General features: G+C 43.3%; 1 protein-coding gene across 1 annotated transcript in view; it reads right to left on the bottom strand.

Annotated features, from left to right (window-relative positions):
- The window catches only part of BNC2 (basonuclin 2), a 727,828-nt gene that overhangs the window by 693,566 nt on the left and 14,875 nt on the right, over positions 1-19,387 (bottom strand). The window contains exon 2 of the mRNA XM_030194228.1: positions 4,250-4,442. Coding sequence (XP_030050088.1) covers positions 4,250-4,423 — 174 coding nt within the window. The 5' untranslated portion in view covers positions 4,424-4,442. The remainder of the gene's footprint in view (positions 1-4,249; positions 4,443-19,387) is intronic.

Below are 19,387 nucleotides of genomic sequence, written 5' to 3'. Positions count from 1 at the left end.
AAAGTAGAAGCTAGTGAAAGGTTTTGAGGTTTTAATGGCAAAAGGATGATGGAGAGAACACGTACGGTAATTTTCTGATTACATTTTCTCTGGGGTGACCGTTCATAAACTAGATAGACCAGATGATGTAGAATTGCTTATTCGTAACACTAATGTTATTTTCTTTAAGCACTTCAGTGAAAGAGCGAGAGAACGTGAGGGCAGATGGATGACAGCTAGAGAGAGTATACAGAACTTGGTTCTTCACTCAGTTTTTCAACTATTTTAATTTTTGTCTTCTTTGAAGAGAAACTATGATAGAGCAGACGAGCAGAGAGACAGACAGATAGACAGACACAGCTAGGCTCTCTGTAATTATGTCATCATGTCTTTGTAAAACCAGAACCATTTCACCTGTATGCTCAGAACTGGGTGAAAAATGTTTTTGAGAATAGTGGCTCTAAAGGTAACTTGAACCATTAAGTACGAGCGTTGTTGCTTTCTAATGAAAGCACAAAATAAATATGGATGCGAGATCTTTAGCAAAGTGAGTTTCTTTTAATTTATTGTGAGGCGGGCTGATTAAGAAAGGAGCTAGGGGGGATTAAGTCAATGAAATCCAGGCCTCCCTGTTTGTTAACAATACTTTTCCAGACTAACACGGGCAGTGTGCAACCAGAACTGAACAGAAGGAAAGAAGAACCAGAGGCTTCTGGTCATTTTCGACCTGTCACTGATCAAAGTGACCCAAAGAACAACTCCCTTTAGAAAGCTAAGATTCCTGCCCTCTGGGGTTATCAGCTGTTCTTCTGCATGCTTCATGGACTAACTCATTTTTTAAAAAAATTGTTCTAAGAAGAAATTATATAAAATTAAGAACAAAAAAAGTACAGTCTCATTTACATTTTTAAACATTCCATCCAGGTGGGCCCTCCCTATTCCTTTGACATGTGGTACCTGGGTTTTGCCCCAGAACGGTTTCCATCCAAAAACAGACTTCAATGACTCATAGGACAAGCAAACATGCCAGGGAAAAAAAAGAAACAAAACAGACTAGGACACCCCTGACTCTCCTGCATTCACCGCATCCCAAGACCAATCCGTTACATGATTGTACGGTTTCATTTAGACATCGCATTCTGGCGCATGGCATTCGGCTGGCTCTTGATAAGGAAATCTGTATTGGACTAATTAATTCTAGTCAGGGTCCTCTTTCCACTGTATTTTACAGGTTCTCTTTGAGGCACTCCTGTTTGAGCTTCTTTGAATCCTACACACATCGCATGTAATGGAAAGCATGCACCTGCTTTTAGGAAACTGGGACCAAACGGCTCATTTATCCCTGCATGTAGGAACTGAGACACTGACCAAAACTCAGCTCAAAAGTCGCTATCATCTGTCATTCTTTTCCATTTCTGTCAACACTGATTTGCTGCAAGTCCTGCATGTTTTGGTGACAGGAAATTGCAACCACATTACAAAAATGCCAAAAGTTCAGACGTGACATTTTTTGAGCCCCATTTATAAAAAGTCATTGTCAAAACACACATACGTAGAACTTTCTGTAAAGAAGTAATGTTCTTCACACTTCAAAACCACACTAAAATCTCCCGGATAAAACCTGAATTGTAAGATTTTTAATTTGACACACACACAGTGAAGCAGTCCGTGCAAACTGTAAACCACAAAGGAAGAGGGCAAGGACCTAACTCATCATACCCCAAGAAGGCTATGCGATGAAGAGAATAGGCTTGACAGCACGCTTAAGACGACGATGCCTTTTCATTAGGAGGACTAACCAGCACAACTCAAAATACCAGCGGACCAACCCTTTATCAAAGGGATATCTGCTCAGCCTCAGCAACCTCCTGCCTCAATGCTGTGGCTTCCAAGTTTGCCGCTGTCCTCTAGTCACTCACAGTCAGCTCCACTTGTATCCTACACAGGACAGGTGCACTTATTCAGACCGATATCATTTCCTATTTTCAAATATTAACCAAATTCAATCCACATAACCCCATGCTAGTAGTTAATCTCACTTGCAATACTTTAATCACAATTCACAATCAGGTTCAAATTCTTCACTCGTCTTACGGTGTTAAAATTTCCTCTAGTTATTCTTTGGGGCTCAAGGTTTTTCTATTCTAATACTGCTGAGGCTGCTTGAGTCTAACTGTATTTGTGAGGGGTTTAAAGTGAAAGAGGCAATCTTGCACCACAGCTGGTATGGTTCGATAGCCATTTATCAATTGATCATTATTCAGATCTGATTGTTGTTAACTCCTTCGGAGCTGAACAGAGAAGTTTATTTGAAATCTAAAATTCCTCAGCCTTTTTCACTAACAAAACCTTGCCCAGGCCCCTCATTCCTGGCCTCCAAAGTATATTACGCAGAATAATATTTCCCCAAAACTATGCGTTTTACATTTTGGCCTCTTTGAAACAGGTTTATTATTTGATGCATGCAGTCCCACAGGCCTTGACCGGTGCACATTAAGAAGCAAAAGTGCAGTGTTGTAATTCTCGGTGCCTTTTTTTTTTTTACTGGATTTCTCTGTAGGCTGTGGTACTTGTCACTGGTCCAACAAGAAAAAAAAATGGGGCTTGTTGAGACCACAGCGGTCTCCTCTCCAGATGTCATCAGCAATGAAGACAAGGACCTGACTTCTACATTTTTTTATGCTCATAGACAAAGAACGGGAAAGAAGGCTTGTCATGTCAGGCCCCTAGGTTCTCCTAAAACAGTATTTACTGTCCTCTTCAAGGTAAGGGAAAGGGGGGGGGGGGGGACCAAATCAGTGAAGAAGGTGCCTGTGGAGGTTATTTTGCTACTGGTTTCCAACTAGTTACCAGCAGTAATCAGGGTCCCTCTACAGGAGATTGCAAATTCTACCTTATTCAAATGCCTTCATTCATATCTATCTGTGCGGCTCAAAACTTCTAGTTTGCTACCCTCTTTCCCTCCTGGTTGTATTTTAATGTTTACTTTCATCTGCTTGTCACTGTGGCCACTAAAGAACTCCCCCCCCCCCCCCAATCCTTTCTCAATACCCAGGGCTAAAGCTGTACAGCTGCGACAAGGACAAACCTTGTCTTATGAGCCAAGAAAGTCTGGTCTCACCAGAGGTGCAGTAGCACTTTCCACTCCGACAGAAAGAAAAGTTCCTGAAAAGCGCAGATCAGAGCACTGCTGGCCAAGTACCAGAGCTCATCAGTTATTCGAGATTTTTAAAAAATATTTAATTAAATAGATCTCCATCTCTCTCTACATGTGTACCTATGTATATATGTTGAGAGAAGGAGCAAAAGCAAGACACGCACACGAAGAGAAGCGCATTACTGAAAGGGAGGTACTCTTCAAAAACTTCCCTCCCCGCTTGATCTCAGTCCAGAAAGAGTGTTGCTGCTAATTTTTTTTTTTTAACTCCTTTTCAACGAAAGAGAATGAGCGCCAAGTAACCACAGAAGAAGCTGCAAGCAAGCAAGCAAGTAAGCAGGTATGGCACGTATCAGGGAGAGCATGGTACACAGAACCCGGCTCCTCAGATCATCACTTATTACTGACCTCGCAATAACACCGCAGCAGCACTCAGGGAGGGGGGGAGGGGGAAGGGTGAAGGCAAGACACAGCACAGAACGCGTTTGTCCGTGTATGTGTGTCCGTCCGTACACGTGTGTGGGGGAGAGAGAGAGAGGACTCTGCAGCTCCGCACTGACAGCCGTTTCCAGGAAAAAATCACTTCCCCAGTCCCGAGGGCTAGAGAAAGCTCTTCCCGGCCACACCAAGTCAATTAAAGTTCCTTTGAATTCACTCTCCCCCTCCTTCAAAACATAGGAGTGGTGTCATATAAGAGAAAAGGGAGAAAACCGAAGAGAAGAAACAAAGAAAAGTAAAACTTCTTGTCATCTTTTTTGGCCACTTACATTTGATCCTACAGAAAGTAAAAATGTACTGGTCTGATGGGATATTTAGCATACGTTCTTGTTTTGGGCGTGTTTAAAGTTTTGTTTTTTTTTAAATCTCGCTGTGAAGTATTTGCAACTTTGACGCCAAGCACCTTGCACTTTTGTTTTTCATAATAATAATTTTTTAAAAAGCCCTGGGGGCAGCAATTAAATAATCGTGCACATTCCAGCAACAAAGCTATGACAAGTCAGAGGCGATACGTAGATCGGATTAAAAAAATAATTACAAACCCTAAAGAAAAAACCAACCCCCCAAAAAGCCGTCCAAAATGGTTGGGGTGGGAGCGCGGCGCAGCGCACGTACCTGCTGGGCCATTCTGAAGAGGAGGTTGCTGTCACCGCTCTGCCATGTCCCCATGAAGCCGGCCTCGCTCGCCGCCGTCCGGGCTCCGAACTGCATCAAGTCCTCCTCGGCCGCCTCTCTTAAAGCCACCGCTCCTGCCCTCTCTCGCTCTCTGCCTGCCTCTTTCGAACACATCCACTTCTGCTGCTTCGGACTGCAAAAAGTCAAGGGGGGATTTGGGCTTTTTTCCTCTTTCTTTCTTTGGGTTGTTGTTCAGTCTCTTGGCAGCCAGCTGCAGCAGTTTAAGGAGCTGTCCGTACTGTGGCTTTCATTTGGGGAGGGGAGTTGGGCATGGGAGGGGGGAGGCCGAGCTTCTTTTGCACCCCCTCCTCCCCTTTCATTGAGACACGGGCTGTGACCCCCCCTTCCCCCCCCCTCCCACTAAACAGCTGCTTGTCAGGTGTGCATGCAGCGCCTAAGGAGACTCAAGGCTTAGCTTCAAACTCTCAATCGCTGCATTGGCACTGGAAGGATAAGCAGAGTACAGTCAACTGCACTGCTCCACTCTCAGGCACCAAATGACATCCAGCGCTAACCCTTCCCAGTCAACACACACACACACACACTCTCACTAAGCAGCCCTCTGATCAGAGGGGGTTGGGACAGAAAGGAGGATCTGGGCCCCTACCCTTCCACAAATCTCACATCCGTCTATATCTTCACACAAAATAACAAAACAGTTTCTAAGAAAAAAAAAACCCCTACACTCACTATTGTTAATTTTTCTACAGGCTAAAGAAAGTGCAGAAGTTATCTTTCCCGTTTTCTAAGTACTAGGTGCTCTGCAACACACTTTATGGGAATCTTTCATAATAATTCAAAAGGCGCGCATTAACTTATTACAGATTAGTCCACGTCCGCTCATTTTTCACACCTTCTCCCTCCCTGTCTGCCGGTTGTAACAGTTCCTGAAGCTGCATCCAAAGGGGAGAGACTCTTGCTTCCTCTCTCGGATCAAACAAGGATATAGATCTTGCATATTTCTAGCTGCACAAGATCACACCTTTGCAACCTCGAGAGAGCGGAGAAACACAAACTAAAGCCACACATGCAAAGTTTAAAAAGCTGTCCGACGTAGATCAGAAGTTAGGTGAACTGCGTCTCTTTAAAGATTAAAATAAAACTGATACAAGTTCATGGGGAGGGGAAATGATCTCTCTGACACACAAGATTTGTAATGACATCGGGCAAAGGGAGAGAAAAAAAAATTGTCCGTCGAACATCGTTACCAAGCTCAACCTTCAAGATCAACTACATAAAACAGCCCTTATGCAAAAAAAAAAAAAAAAAAAGGGCAAAGAAAAACTTTAGACGTGTGGAACTAAAAATCAAGGTTTCTCACTCACTAAGCTACGACGCAGTAGGAAAAAAAGAAAAACAGAGGCATCTTCTCTAAAGTTAAAAGGTAAGGAACATTAATCTTGCAATAAAGCCTACAAAATGTTGCACTTTTCTTCAGCTTCTCTCTACCTAAGGAATAACAATAAAAACCCTGTATCCTCACTGTAAAACAACACGGGGAGCAGAAAAGCCTCGGCGGCGTCTCGCTGTCATTAGCGCAAAATGAGGACAGATGAGAAAACGTACGTTGTGTTGACACAAATGTGCCTTTCCCTCCAGATCCTGTAGCTCCTGAAAGCTTTTCTGTTAAACTTTCCTTCAGTTCACCACCATTAAGTGCACGCACGCACAGATACACACATACAAAAGTCTCAGAAAGCCAGAACATTCAACGCTTGAGAAGGAAGAAACCAGCAAAAAAAAAAAAAAAAAATACTCTCGCAATAATTGTGCCTTTAAAACGTATAAAAGTTCTCCTGAGGCCTATATATATAAAACAGATTTTTTTTTAAAAAAGTGCACCTATTTTATTCTACTAATATTATATATAACTGAGTTAATTGTGCCAACAGTGACTGCACTTTTACAGCCAGCTATTACCCATTTAAACTCCCTCTAAAATTTGCTAGTCTCTTCATTTCTGAAGTGGCACTCAGTGCCTCAGTCAAGCTGCCTGCTCAGCTCCTGACCTTCCCACTAATGGCTGTTATTTGTGGGAGGCTTAAGGACACTGTCAATAGCATACTTCCTCCTCTCCTCTCCTCTCTCTCGTTCACTCCCCACCCCCCCCCCCCCCCCCCCCTTTCTGCTTTCTTTCTGTCCTGCAGTCCTTTCTTACTCCCGGGAAAGGGGAAAAAAAAAATCAACTGGCATGCAGCAGCAAGCACCTGCAGTAATAGACTCTTTTATTAAAACTGTTATTCTGCAAGACTTTGAAATTCCCTGTGGACTGGGCCATGTCAAAGCCGATATAATTAACTAGAGGCTCGGCAACGGATCAATTACCAGACAAGCAAGTGATAGTGAAATCAATGAAAGATCATCAGGCACATTATCAGTGTTGCAACTCATTAGGGTAAAACTGAAAAATGCGCTCAAAGGGAGCCCGGGCAAGGTGGCATTACAAAACAAAGGGCTAATTTGGAGACCCCGCTGTGAACAATCTGTAACAGAATTAGCCTCCCCCTCCCCATCACCCCTTAAACTGCACAGCTCTGTAACTAAATGTGACAGACTGGGAGAAGCAGTTTATTAAGACACCACACTCCAAGTTTATTTAGTTCATAAACTCTCTCCGAGAAAATCAATAGCTTCTGTGCTGGGGTTATTAGGCTGCCTAGCTAATACATCCAAATCCAGTCCTCGGAGGCAGCGGATCCCTGTGGAGAAAAAGTCCACCGATCATATGGGGGAAACGCTAGAAGTGACAAAGCAGGAGGTGACAAGAACTCAGACCTCTGCTTTACCCTACTGCCCACTGCCCAAGGGACTGCCCTACCAGGCAATGCTAAGTACTGGGGAAACCCCCATCCCCATCATTTGCTGTCCCCGTCTTTGCCAAGGAAGTAATCAATTCTATTAAATCCTATTTATGTCATTCGGTACTACTTTTCTCCCCTCTCCTATTCACGTTTTAACATGTCAGGCACATGGATACAGCAGAAGCAGTCACCCCCCCCCCCCCCCCCCCCCCGAGTTGGAGGAATGGCCTGCTAGCACATTTCTCCTAGGAGACTCCTCCTTGTCCTGCCCAACTCATTAGAAATGGGTCAAATTATAAGAGTAAAGTGCCAAAAAGGGGACACTCGGAGCTCTGAACATTTTCCCCTGAAGTGCAGTTTAGGGGCCACACCTCCTCCACATTACACACAAAGGACCCAGGAATAGTTTTTAAACCACCTCAAAGCCCAAAGGTGGTAATAAAATTGCTTTTTAGAACTGAGGCAACTTCTCTGGAAGCTGAAACTATATCTACAGTACTTCTGAAAGTCCTAATGCTACAGAAAAATTACATATTAGGGAAAGAGAGGGGAAATGAATTTTCTTACAATCCTCTGTAACACTCATAAGGTCAAAAGCACATATCTCCATCAATGGCTAAACTGAGATCTCTATGCAGGCTCCAGTTTTTATTTATTTTTTTTAATATGGTTGAACACTGCATGTATGTACTAGCCAAGAAAATCTCAATCTCACGTAGATTTTACCTGCTTATATCCAAAATAGGTCCTATGTGGTTTACAGGAAGATTGACCAGCAAAAACACTGGGAAATAACAAAGCCACACAAAAACCCCCCAAAATCTAACAAATAAGAAAGACCGCAATCAAAAAGCAACCTGAATCAAATATTCCTTGATTAAAAAAAAGTTTAAGAGCTTAGAAAATACATAGGGCTCCTTTTACAAAGCTGCACTAGCGATTCTGAATTTGGTAGAAGACAGGAAGCCAATGATGAAGAACCATGAGGGGGGTTATGCACTCATGCAGTTATGGTGGCAGATAAAGGTCAAATTGGCCCATCAAGTCTGCCAGGTTAAGTAAGGATGTAACTGCCACTCCTGGAAGGCTAACCCTCTACTCCTTCCCCCCACCCACCCCCCACGTCTTTGTGTAAGGTTCTAACTTTTGTTCTGTGCAGGTTACACCCCATCCCTCCATGCCTCAATTAGGCCCTGATGATCAATTTTTCCAAGCTGTTCCAAACAGTGCTGTAAAATTAGTGCCGGAATGGTGCGGGGAAATAAAGCCCTGATGATTAGAGCTAATAGAATGCAAATTTAGGTGCGCTATTAGCTCTGATCATTCAGCAAGAAGACTGTGCCTGCAGCCTGGGCATGAGCCCAAGGCACAATCCTCCCACATAAGTTGTATGACAGGTCTGAGCTGTCATACAGGAGGTTTCTCCCCTCTCCCCACCCATAAGGGGCTGGAGGTTCGGTGGACCTCCAGCCCCACCTAATCCCCCTAGACAAATTTCCCTGGTTGCCCAGTGGCCTTCTCCCTCCCACAGACCCCCTCCCGGCACAAGGGCACAGGGGGGCTTGAGGATGCACTGGGCAGGGCAGGGCAGGACCATTTTGGAGGCAGTGTTGGAAGGAGTCCTCCTCCCTTCAAACGTTGTGGGGGGATTGTGGGGCACTAGGTCACAGGGCGGTGGGGGATGGGGGTAGAGTTGCCCACTGGGCCACCAGGAACATTTTTGTTGTTGGGGGTTAGGGGGCTTGAGGTCCACCAGAACTCCAGTCCCCCTGTGCCCTTATGTCGGGGGGGGGGGGGGGGGAACTTGTCTGGTGGGGTTGGGAGGGGGCTCCAGTCCCTTGAATGTGGGGGGGGGGGGGGTGGGCACCTCCTGGACCCCTAGGCCCGACAGAGACAGCCTGGGCTCCTTGGCTTGGATGGATGGAGGAGGGGGGCAGTGGTGTGCTGGTAACTGTTTAACAGGATCTATCTCTAAAAATAAACCACCCGTAGTTATGTACGTAACTGTATTATACTACTACTTATCATTTCTATAACGCTACTAGACGTGCGCAGCGCTGTACATTCTATTGGTGCAAATGATATGCATAGGCAACAACCAATTTACAAATAATATTAAAACATATAATATTCTTTACTGTAAATTCAAAATGGCCAATTGATTTTTGACGCACTCTTGAATCTGTAGCCAACCTATACTCCCCTGTTTACTAAGCCACTCCAGTGGCTACCACGTTGCGATGCCAACACAGCCCATTCAAAGCTTAATAAACAAGGGGGATGTTTGCTATTCATCCCAATCTGCTAATTATTTTCACAATAAATTTACTGACGTTAAATCTGACATTTGATATATTGTCAGACTATTTCTCACCCTATATACCAATATACCCACTACTGGGAAATTGTAACGAGATGGACTGTTACAGATTCCTACATAGACAGTACATGCCAGCAGAATCCTTCACCTCAGTGGTACATGCAGAACATGGACAAACCCTCAACTGATATAAAATAGGGGACCAAAAAAAAACAAACATGCAGCCAAAAGTGAAGATCCCCTCTCCCTCACCAAGAAAGCAAGATTCTATCTGCAGTGAAAATACTGGTAAAAAGTAACAAATACATTTTCTTCCATACTCCACTAAATACAAAATTAGAAAAGATATATATTTTCAAAAAAGCAAACCACCATAAGCAGCATATCCCCCTTTCCTTTCCCTCCAATCCATGATCAATGTGTCCCCCTCTCCTCTCCATCCCCTTCTATGTATTTCTCCCTTTTCCATTCCCTCCATGTATGACATGTCTCCCTCTCCTCTCCCTTCTCTCCCTCTCATCCACATACAGCTTGTCCCTCTCTTTCCCTCTCATCCACATACAGTTGACCCCTTCTCTCCCTCTCATCCACTGCAGCTTGTCCTCTTCTCTCCCTCGCAAAGTAGGCAGCATGTTAATCCAAACCCAAACCTCCTCCCAGCTCTCCGGGCCTACCTTACACAGTCCTGGTGGTCCAGTGGTCAGCTAGGGCAGGAGCAATTCTCCTCCACTCCTGCCCATGTAGTCTCCACTCTCCGTACTGAAGAAGACTGCTGTGAGTTCCCACAACTGTCTCGTAAGACTGCTGCTGAAACTTACGGCAGTCACTTTCTGTATGGACACTAGAGATTGCATGAGCAGGAGCATATGTAGGAGGATCGCTCCTGCCTTAGCTCATCTGGGGCAACAACCGATTTGCAAAAAGAAAAATTAACAACCGGCACTCATGAGCAGCTCCAGCACACCATCGGAGGAGGAAGAGAGGAGTCTTAACCCTAATGCCAGCTCCGAGCTGACATACGGTTAAGGTGGTATTCCACCCATACGATCAGAATGCAGTGCTCTGATCATACGGGTGGAATACTGAAGAGCTTGTTGTTTGCTACGCCAGGGCCCTCTGTTCATCCCATGCTGGTAAATGTGGGCACTAGTCCAGCGCTAGCCTCTAGCACCCACATTTACCTTTGATCATCAGGGCCTTAGTGCAAGCTTATTCACTTTAGGAGGCCAAATCGCCTTTGGCCTTTGCTGTTCCGAGCTAAAGCTCTCAATGCTTGCTTTCCATCCACTGTATGTATTCTGTATACATTAGACCATTTTTTTACATTTTTTTACCATTTTTGTCTCCACCACCTTCTCCAGGAAGGTATTCCAGGTATCCACCACCCACTGCATGAAAAAATGTTTTCTGATGGTGCTCCTGTGTCTTTTAGGTGTACAGTTTGCTTTACTTTGGCAACGGAATATTTCCTAATACAAACCTCTCTGTATCTTATCTCCCCTGTTCCTTCCTAGTGTATATATATTTAGGTCCTCAAGTTTCTTCTCATATGCCTTCTGAAGTAGACTCTGCACCATTTTGGTTGTTTTTTTTACTGGACTGCCTCAACCTTCTTTATATCCTTACTGCGATTTGGCCTCCTAAAGTGAGTGGAGGAGTAGCCTAGCTGTTAGTGCAGCGGACTTTGGTGTTGGGGAACTGGGATCGATTCCAGCTGTAGCTCCTTGTGTCTCTGGGTAAAGTCACTTAACCCTCTGTTGCCCCAGGTAAATCACTTTGGATGTGGTTGCAAAAACTGTAGAAAACAAACTTTTCCAAGTAAAGCCTGACCAATGGCCTGGACAGGGTATCATCCTTACTGCTGGTTATGCCTCTTTCCATAAAACGTTGCATCCTTCTGGCTTTGGAACTTGCTTATCTCATAATTTAGCTACCTTGAGATCATCAGATACTATCACCCTCGTCTGTCTTCTGGACCATGTACATTGGTCCCCTACCCCCACCATCTCATAGAATTCCTTTGGATTTCTTCACGTAAATATTTCACTTCACATCTCATGGCAAAAAGCTTAACTGCAAGCATTTGACCAGTGTTTTTGTAGATCACTTCTCATATTCTCTACCTCCTTCAGGGTGTCCAAAGATTTTTGTAAATCTTTGTGTCATCTGGAAAAAGGCAAACTTCTCTGTCTAAATTTTTAGTAATATCACTCACACAGATATTGAACAGACATGGCCACAGGATTGACATTTGAGGCAGTCCACAACTCAAGCTTTCTCTCCTTCGAGTGAATTATGTTTGCCACTACCCTCTGTTGTCTGTCAGTCAACCAATTTCTAGTTTAATTTTTGCTCTTTTTTTGGCATAAAAAGTATATACCTTCCAACATGATAACGTCCCTATTTTGACTCCAGTCATCGGCCATTTGAGCCCTGTTCATAGGTTCCAAATAATAATAATATTTTTTTATACACCATCATATATTAGTGTGAGGCTTGCTTGAGATCTGGGCAAGGATCAGCACCATAGTGGCTAATATAGATGTGCACATGTGGGCACAGTCAAGAACAAAAGAATAGCCATATTGGGTCAGACCAATAGTCCAATATCCTGCTTTCAATAGTGGCCAATCCAGGTCACACGTATTTGGCAGAATCCCAAATAGTATCAAGATTCCATGTTACTAATCCCAGGGCAAGCAGTGGCTTCCCCATGTACCTCTCCGGTACTATGTAAGCCACATTGAGCCTACAAATAAGTGGGGAAATGTGGGATATAAATGTAATAAATAAATAAATAAATGTCTCTCTCAATAGCAGACAATGGACTTTTCTTTCAGGAAATTGTCCAAACCTTTTTTTAAATCCAGATATGCCAACTGGCATATCTTCTGGCAACGAGTTCCAGAGCTTAACTGTTCGTTGAGTGAAAAAATATTTCTTCTTGTTTAAAAAGTATTACCATGTAACTTCATTGAGTGCCCTCTAGTCTTTGTACTTTTTGAAACAGTAAAAAATTCAATTCATTTTACATGTTCTACATCACTCAGGATTTTGTAGACCTTTATCATATCTCTCCTCATCCGTCTCTTTTCCAAGCTGAAGAGCCCTAACCTCTTTAACCTTTCCTCATATGGGAGAAGTTCCATCCTCATTATCATTTTGGTCACTCTTCTTTGAACCTTTTCTAATTCCGCTATATCTTTTTTGAGATATAGTGACCAGATTTGCATGCAATATTCCAGGTGAGTTTGCACCATGGAGCTATAGAGGCATTATATTATTCTTGGTCTTATGTACCATCTCCTAAAAATTCATAGCATCCTGTTTGCTTTTTTTTTGGCTGCTGCCGCACACTGGGCAGAAGATTTCAGCATATTGTCTGCAATGACACCTAGATCTTTTTCTTGGGTGCTGACTGCTAAGGTGAACCCTAGCATCAAGTAACTATGCAAGTAAAATGTGCTTTCATAATCTTCATAGTTCAGTATCTCCTTGGGAATAACGTAAAGACCTAGAACAAATTTAATAATTTTCTTTTTTCAAACTATCAGATGAGTTATCAATTACTTTCACAGTGATTCAAGCTTTATGACCTTTTACACAAATAATCTTGCTTCCAGGGGCAAAGAAGTAGCATATTATGTAAATAATGTCCACTTCCTGCTTTTGGTATTTTTCTAACAGTATTATAAATATTGCAACCACATTTTGGAGCCCTTTTATTAAGGTTTAGCACCATAGGTATAAAATAGCGCATACTAAGGTGCCACATTTCCTAAGATTTAGTAAAAGGGCCCTTTTATTTTTATTACATTTGTACCCCGCGCTTTCCCACTCATGGCAGGCTCAATGCAGCTTACATATTATATACAGGTACTTATTTGTACCTGGGGCAATGGAGGGTTACTGGAAGCTGGTTGGTGAAGGTATAGGGAAAGGGAAATGGGACTTGATATACTGCCTTTCTGTGTTTTTTTTGCAACTACATTCAAAGTGGTTTACATAGTATATTCAGGTACTTATTTGTACCAGGGGCAATGGAGGGTTATGTGACTTGCCCAGAGTCACAAGGAGCTGCAGTGGGAATCAAACTCAGTTCCCCAGGATCAAAGTCCACTGCATTAACCACTAGGCTACTCCTCCACTCCACAGTGCAATCTCTCTAACAGTGCACAAAACGTGGATTCCTTAGTGAACCGAGGTTAAAAGTTAAAGCTGGTATTAAGAGTCAGGATAAACTAGAAGAACATAAAGAACAATGATGTGAAGAAAACTTATTCAAATACAGAAGGTAAATGTTGAAAAGAAACCTCATTATAGAATGATGTGGGGGACGTATCTGTAGAGCGTGTGGGCTGAATAAGCATTTAAGGTTCTGGGCTGTAAGCTTCAGGTACTCTCTTTGCGGAGCTCATTGCAAGGTGCTGAATGATGAACTGGATCAGGCTGTTGGGTGCCATAGCTGGCTATTTACTTGGGGGGAGCATCAACAGTATGTCTATGGGGCATTTCCACAGTTGAGATTATTACAAATGGGCTGGCTGATATGGCCAACAGCTAAACGCATTAAGAGGACAATTTCCAAGGGAAAATCACCAAGTTCAGAGTCTGTATTTACAAAGGTGCCCATGGATGTTGCAACACTGACAGCTATGCAAAATTGCCCCTTAAATGTGAGTGGAGCATAAATTGTGCAGGCAGGATTTGGAGTTTCTGCCCATTGCTCGCCATGTCTAACCCACAAGAAGACAAGGTATGAAGAGGAAGGAGGACACATGGCAGTGTATTGGGTTATGTGCCATCAGCCAAGACCCTTTGCAGAATGAGCATTCCTTTGATTCCATATTGATCTTTCAATTTTATTTTCTCCACATTGTAGAGGGGTTGTGCCAGGAAATAACCAGCACATATACCCTGGGTAACAGGAGATAAAATGGAGAGCTCTGTATTCTAGAAATGTACTATGTGATTTAATATTTGGGCCTTAAAACAATAATCACAGCTCACTGCCGGGAAGTGTGTGCACTCTGGCTATTTCAGCCACTTAATATGAGGGCAGAATTTAAGGACCTTATTCAATAATGATTTCTCTGTTGCCACTGAATGGAAAAAAAAAGTCCTTTTGGAATAAGACCCAGAAAAGATCATCAAGGTATGCACATAGAAAGAGTTGCATGTCTAAATAACATACACATGCAAATAGTGTTTTCTGAAAGCCACCTTGTGCACATCTATTTCCCTGGGATACAAAGATTTCAAGTGGAAATGGTGGGGTATGATTTGGATGTGACCAATAATACATGTACATTAGGAAGTACATTTTTATTATAAAAAATAATCCCTGTGGCTTCTGCATCTGCTCCTCAGTGCATGCAAGTCCCAGCTCCAGTTTTCGACCTGGGTCTAAAGTAAAGGGCAGGTGGCTAATGTTGAAGGATCCTACCACCCCTGAGCCCCCTACACCTCAAATCACCACCCCTGGACTCCCTCATGTAGTCAGAGCATCCATTACCTCCTGGACAACAGACTAGGAACCCTGACTTCCCACATACAGACTATCTGCTGGCTCTTACCAGGGATTTCCCTAGTGTCTAGTGAGGGCATGGGCACTTGGGGATTGCTCCTGCCCCCACCAGATACCACGGAGATCCCTGGTAAAAGCCAGGGAGTCAAAAAGGATAGGGCTGCTATAACTGTTATTAGAGTACGTCATGAGTAGATGGGAGTGCTATGGCTGTTGTCAGGGAGGGAGAGTTGGAAGGGGTAGTGAGGTGTTGTGGATGTTATAATGGTGGTAGGAGTGGGATAACTTGATCCCACCACTGGCCTTTGCCAAACAGCAGGCCTGACTTTGGGTCTGCTGTCTATGTTAATGCATGCAGGAACCTGCATTGTTCCTGAATGCAGCAACACTACCTGTGGAGCCCTGTTTCACAGGGATTTTTTGTAAAATCACAGCTTCTGCTCAATGTGCCAGCAAAACCCTTCCAGCAATTTTACAAAATGCTCCCAATTTGCTAGAACCTTTTATAAAATACAGGAGGAACTGAGCACATCCTGACCTGGATATCTCAACTAAAATGGATCTTCAAGTGAAGTGTAATAGAAACAGAGAAAAACGAAGGCAGATAGACCATATGGCCTATCAAGTCTACCCATCCATGTCATCCACACTCCCTTAGAGATCCTATGTACTTGTCCCAAGCTCTCTTGAATTCAGATACAGTCTTCATCTCCACCACCTCCACCGGGAGGCCTTTCCATGAATTCACCAGCCTTTCTGTGAAGAAGTGTTTCATCAGGTTATTTCTGACTATCTGTTTTCACTTTCATCCTATGTTCTAGAGCTTTCTTTCAACTGAAAGAGACTCACCTCCTGTGCATTTATGTCACATAAGTATTTAAATGTCTCTATCGTATCTCCACTCTCCCACCTTTCTTTCAAAGTATATGTATTGAGATCTTTAAGTCCATCCCTATATACATTTTGACAAAGACCACTGACCAGTTTAGCCTCCTTAAGATCATCATTTGCATCACATCTCGGCTGAATCATTTAGAATATTGGGCCCACAATCTTTACTGCAAGACACACACAGGTCTGCATGCTAAAGTGGCACCTACTGTGCATAACATTCTGTAAACATACTAACACATACTATTTACCATTTCAACATGCAGGAGACATGTTTAGCTATCTGTGGTTTAGTACACTGACCTCTATGTTTGTTACTGGCATTGAATATATTGCTGAAATCCTTCAACAAAACTGAGATTCCTACTTACTAACCTATGGTAAAATTGAACATTTCAACACAATTTAACTACAAGAAAATTTACTGTAAGATTTGCTAACCTGTGATAACTCTATACCATGTTGCTGTGGCCAGAACATAAGAATAGCCATACTCGGTCAGACTAATGCTCCATCTAGCCCAGTATTCTGCTTCCAACAAGTACCTGGAAGAAACCCAATTAGTAGCAACAATCCATGGTACCTGTCCCAGGGCAAGCAGTGGCTTCCCCCATGTCCGTCTCAATAACAGACTATGGACTTTTCCTCCAGGAACTTGTCCAAAACATTTTAAAACCCCGATATGCTAACCACTGTCATTACATCCTCCAGCAACAAGTTCCAGAGCTTAACTATTCTTTGAGTGAAAAAATATTTCCTCCTATTTGTCTTAAAAGTATTTCCATGCAATTTTATTGTGTGTCCCCTGGTCTTTGTACTTTTAAAAGAAATATCATGTGTTTCCAGTCACAGCAATGCAAGGATAGGAGGCCCAACTCAGGCCCAATATCTTGAGGACTATTCTAGGGATGTAATAACAACAGCTACCCCCACCCCTGATCCCAGAAAACAAAAGAATGCTTGCCTCTGGACTGCACCCCACCCCACATTTGTTTTAAATGCAGGTGCCCCCTGCCTCTCCTGGCCGTTTAAATCATTTTCATTATCGGGCCCAATGTAGAAAACATTTTTGTCTAACACTTTTTCTTTAAACAACATAAGTCCCACCACTCCTAATATATTTCGAAGCATTCATAAATAACTGACTATTATATGCATTAACCAGTACTATAGCCCTGTACTGACCAGAAATCATCCTGAAAACAGGCCACACAGTGGGACATATCATAAAAAAAAATCCATTCAAGTCAGGTTTTCTTCTAAGGTTTCTTCTTCATCAGTTTTGTTTAAAACAAAATCCAAGCTTCCTTTTTTTATTATTATTCATCTTTTCATGTCCAGGAGGCTTTTAAACATTTTTGTTCTCTTTCCATGTTTGAATGAGCCTGCACATTATTCATTCTGAAAAATATCATTATGGGGGGAGGGGGGAATATGTGTTCAAATCTACATAGGCATAACTTAGGCACGGGCACATGTACACACAGTGAGGTCCAATTAGTTGGAAGAATTTGCATTTAGGTTAGTACCAAGCTAACAAGACTGTGGGGAGAGAAGGAGGTTTCTATGAGCAGAGCAAGAGAGAATGCAGAGCAAGCCTCAGTTCCCTTAAGAGCCCTTTCAGGGTGTCACTCAGCTGCAAAATATTTAACCCTCTCTAAATATTTAGGAGCTTACTGTACATCACACCTCTATAGTCTGACACTAGCACACATCACTGAAATCACTCAGGAGTGGTGGGAGGGAGACAAGAGAAACGGGGCATAGGGTTTTTCATAACGAGACAGTGTTCTTTGGAATTAGTGTATCACCCAGGAGGAGACACCATTTTGTGTCACAGTGAAAAGTCATCTTGCTGACCAGGTATCACACCAAGACTCACAAAGTGGATACAAATCTTTGCTAACCATAACAATCCATCCTTGCAGTGCTCTTAATCATGCCCCTTGCACCTAGCTGATATATGTAGGTGGGAGAGTCGGAGAGAGCCAGCCCTCTTCTATGGAATAATCATTTCATCTCCTGCCCAACATCAACATTAGGCCTTGAAACCAGAACCCAGGGCTTCCCACAACTGTCCTGGGGACCGCAGCTCCTGTTGGGATTCCAAGATATCCAGAATGAATATGAATGAGATCAATTTGTATCTATTGGAGTCTCTGAATATGCAAGTCAATCTCATGCTTATTATGGCTATGCTGTAAACCTGACTGGATGTAGAGTCCCCAGGCCAGATTTGGGAAGCCCTGCCATAAACCCTCTTTTATGTGATTTTAAAACAGAATCTTGAGCAATGGCCTCACAATACTAATCCTTACAGTAAAATTTGCAGCAAATGGCATTAATTTCAGTGGGTTCATAACATCTGCTGCCAGGGGCAGACGGACTATTCGGACAACCAGGCAATGTCTGAGAACCCAGAGACTATAGGGGACCCAGAGGCTTTGCCCGGTTGTCCGCCACCACTGCAAATTGCAGCCCTCTCCAGTCCTATCTTAAAGGCACCTGTGGTCTAGTGGCCTCTGCGGGGGCAGGAAAGAATCCCACTCTTTCCTACCCACTGCTGCTACTCTGCATGGCTGTGTCAGCATTGCAGTGTTTTAAAAATGGCTGCAGAGACTTCCTGTGGAAGTCTTGCAACACTGCCGAGAACCGCCAGACTACTGCAGTAAGTCTCAGCAGCCATTTTGAAAAACACTGCAGTGCTGCGATCGGACACAGTAGCGATAGCGGGCAAGAAAGAGCAGGGTTCTTTCCTGCCCCGAAGAAGCCACCAGACCACCAATGCCCTTCAAGGTAGGATCATGGAGGGTGGCGGTGCAGCGGGCAGTGGCCAGGGGGGCCCCAATGACCTTTACTGCCCATCTGCTGCATATATATATGTTCTCCATACTTGTCCTTCTATTCTGATGCTTCTCCAGCCTGTCCTGGAATGCCCCCTAGCCAGTCTGGTTTTCAGGATATCCATAATAAATATGCATGAGGTAGATTCACATGGAATGGAAGCAGCATGCAAATCTGTTTATATATATTTATTATTATGGATATCCTAAAAACTGGACTAGCTAGAAGGTACTCCAGGATCAGCCGAAAAAAAACGCTCTTCTAATCAAACAAAAAGAATACACAAGGAGAGTCCCTTCACTAGGTGAGGAAAATAACACCAATGGAGAGAGAAGATGGCCAGGAGAAAAGCTACAGAATGACCTACAGCCCTTGCAAATTAAAATTAAGCAAGCACTACTAACTATATGTACAAAATGCCAGTACTCTAATTCAGTGTTTCTTAAGCTGGCCTTGGAGTACCCCCTCTGGTACTCAGGATATCCACAGTGAATATGCTTGAGAGAAATCTACATTCAGTGGAGGCAGTGCATGCAAATTGTGGCTATCCTAAAAACCAGACTGGCTAGGGGGGACTCTGGGACCGGCTTCAGATTCAGAAGCACCACTCTGATCCCCACCCATACATGAGACACAATCTTACTTCAAAAATAAATAAATACATATGGTCCACTGTTAGGCTTCTCAGGACCAAC

The sequence above is a fragment of the Microcaecilia unicolor genome, chromosome 2 (genome assembly GCF_901765095.1).
Source record: "Microcaecilia unicolor chromosome 2, aMicUni1.1, whole genome shotgun sequence".
Lineage (NCBI taxonomy): Eukaryota > Metazoa > Chordata > Amphibia > Gymnophiona > Siphonopidae > Microcaecilia > Microcaecilia unicolor.
This window is presented reverse-complemented; position numbering and strand designations above follow the sequence as displayed.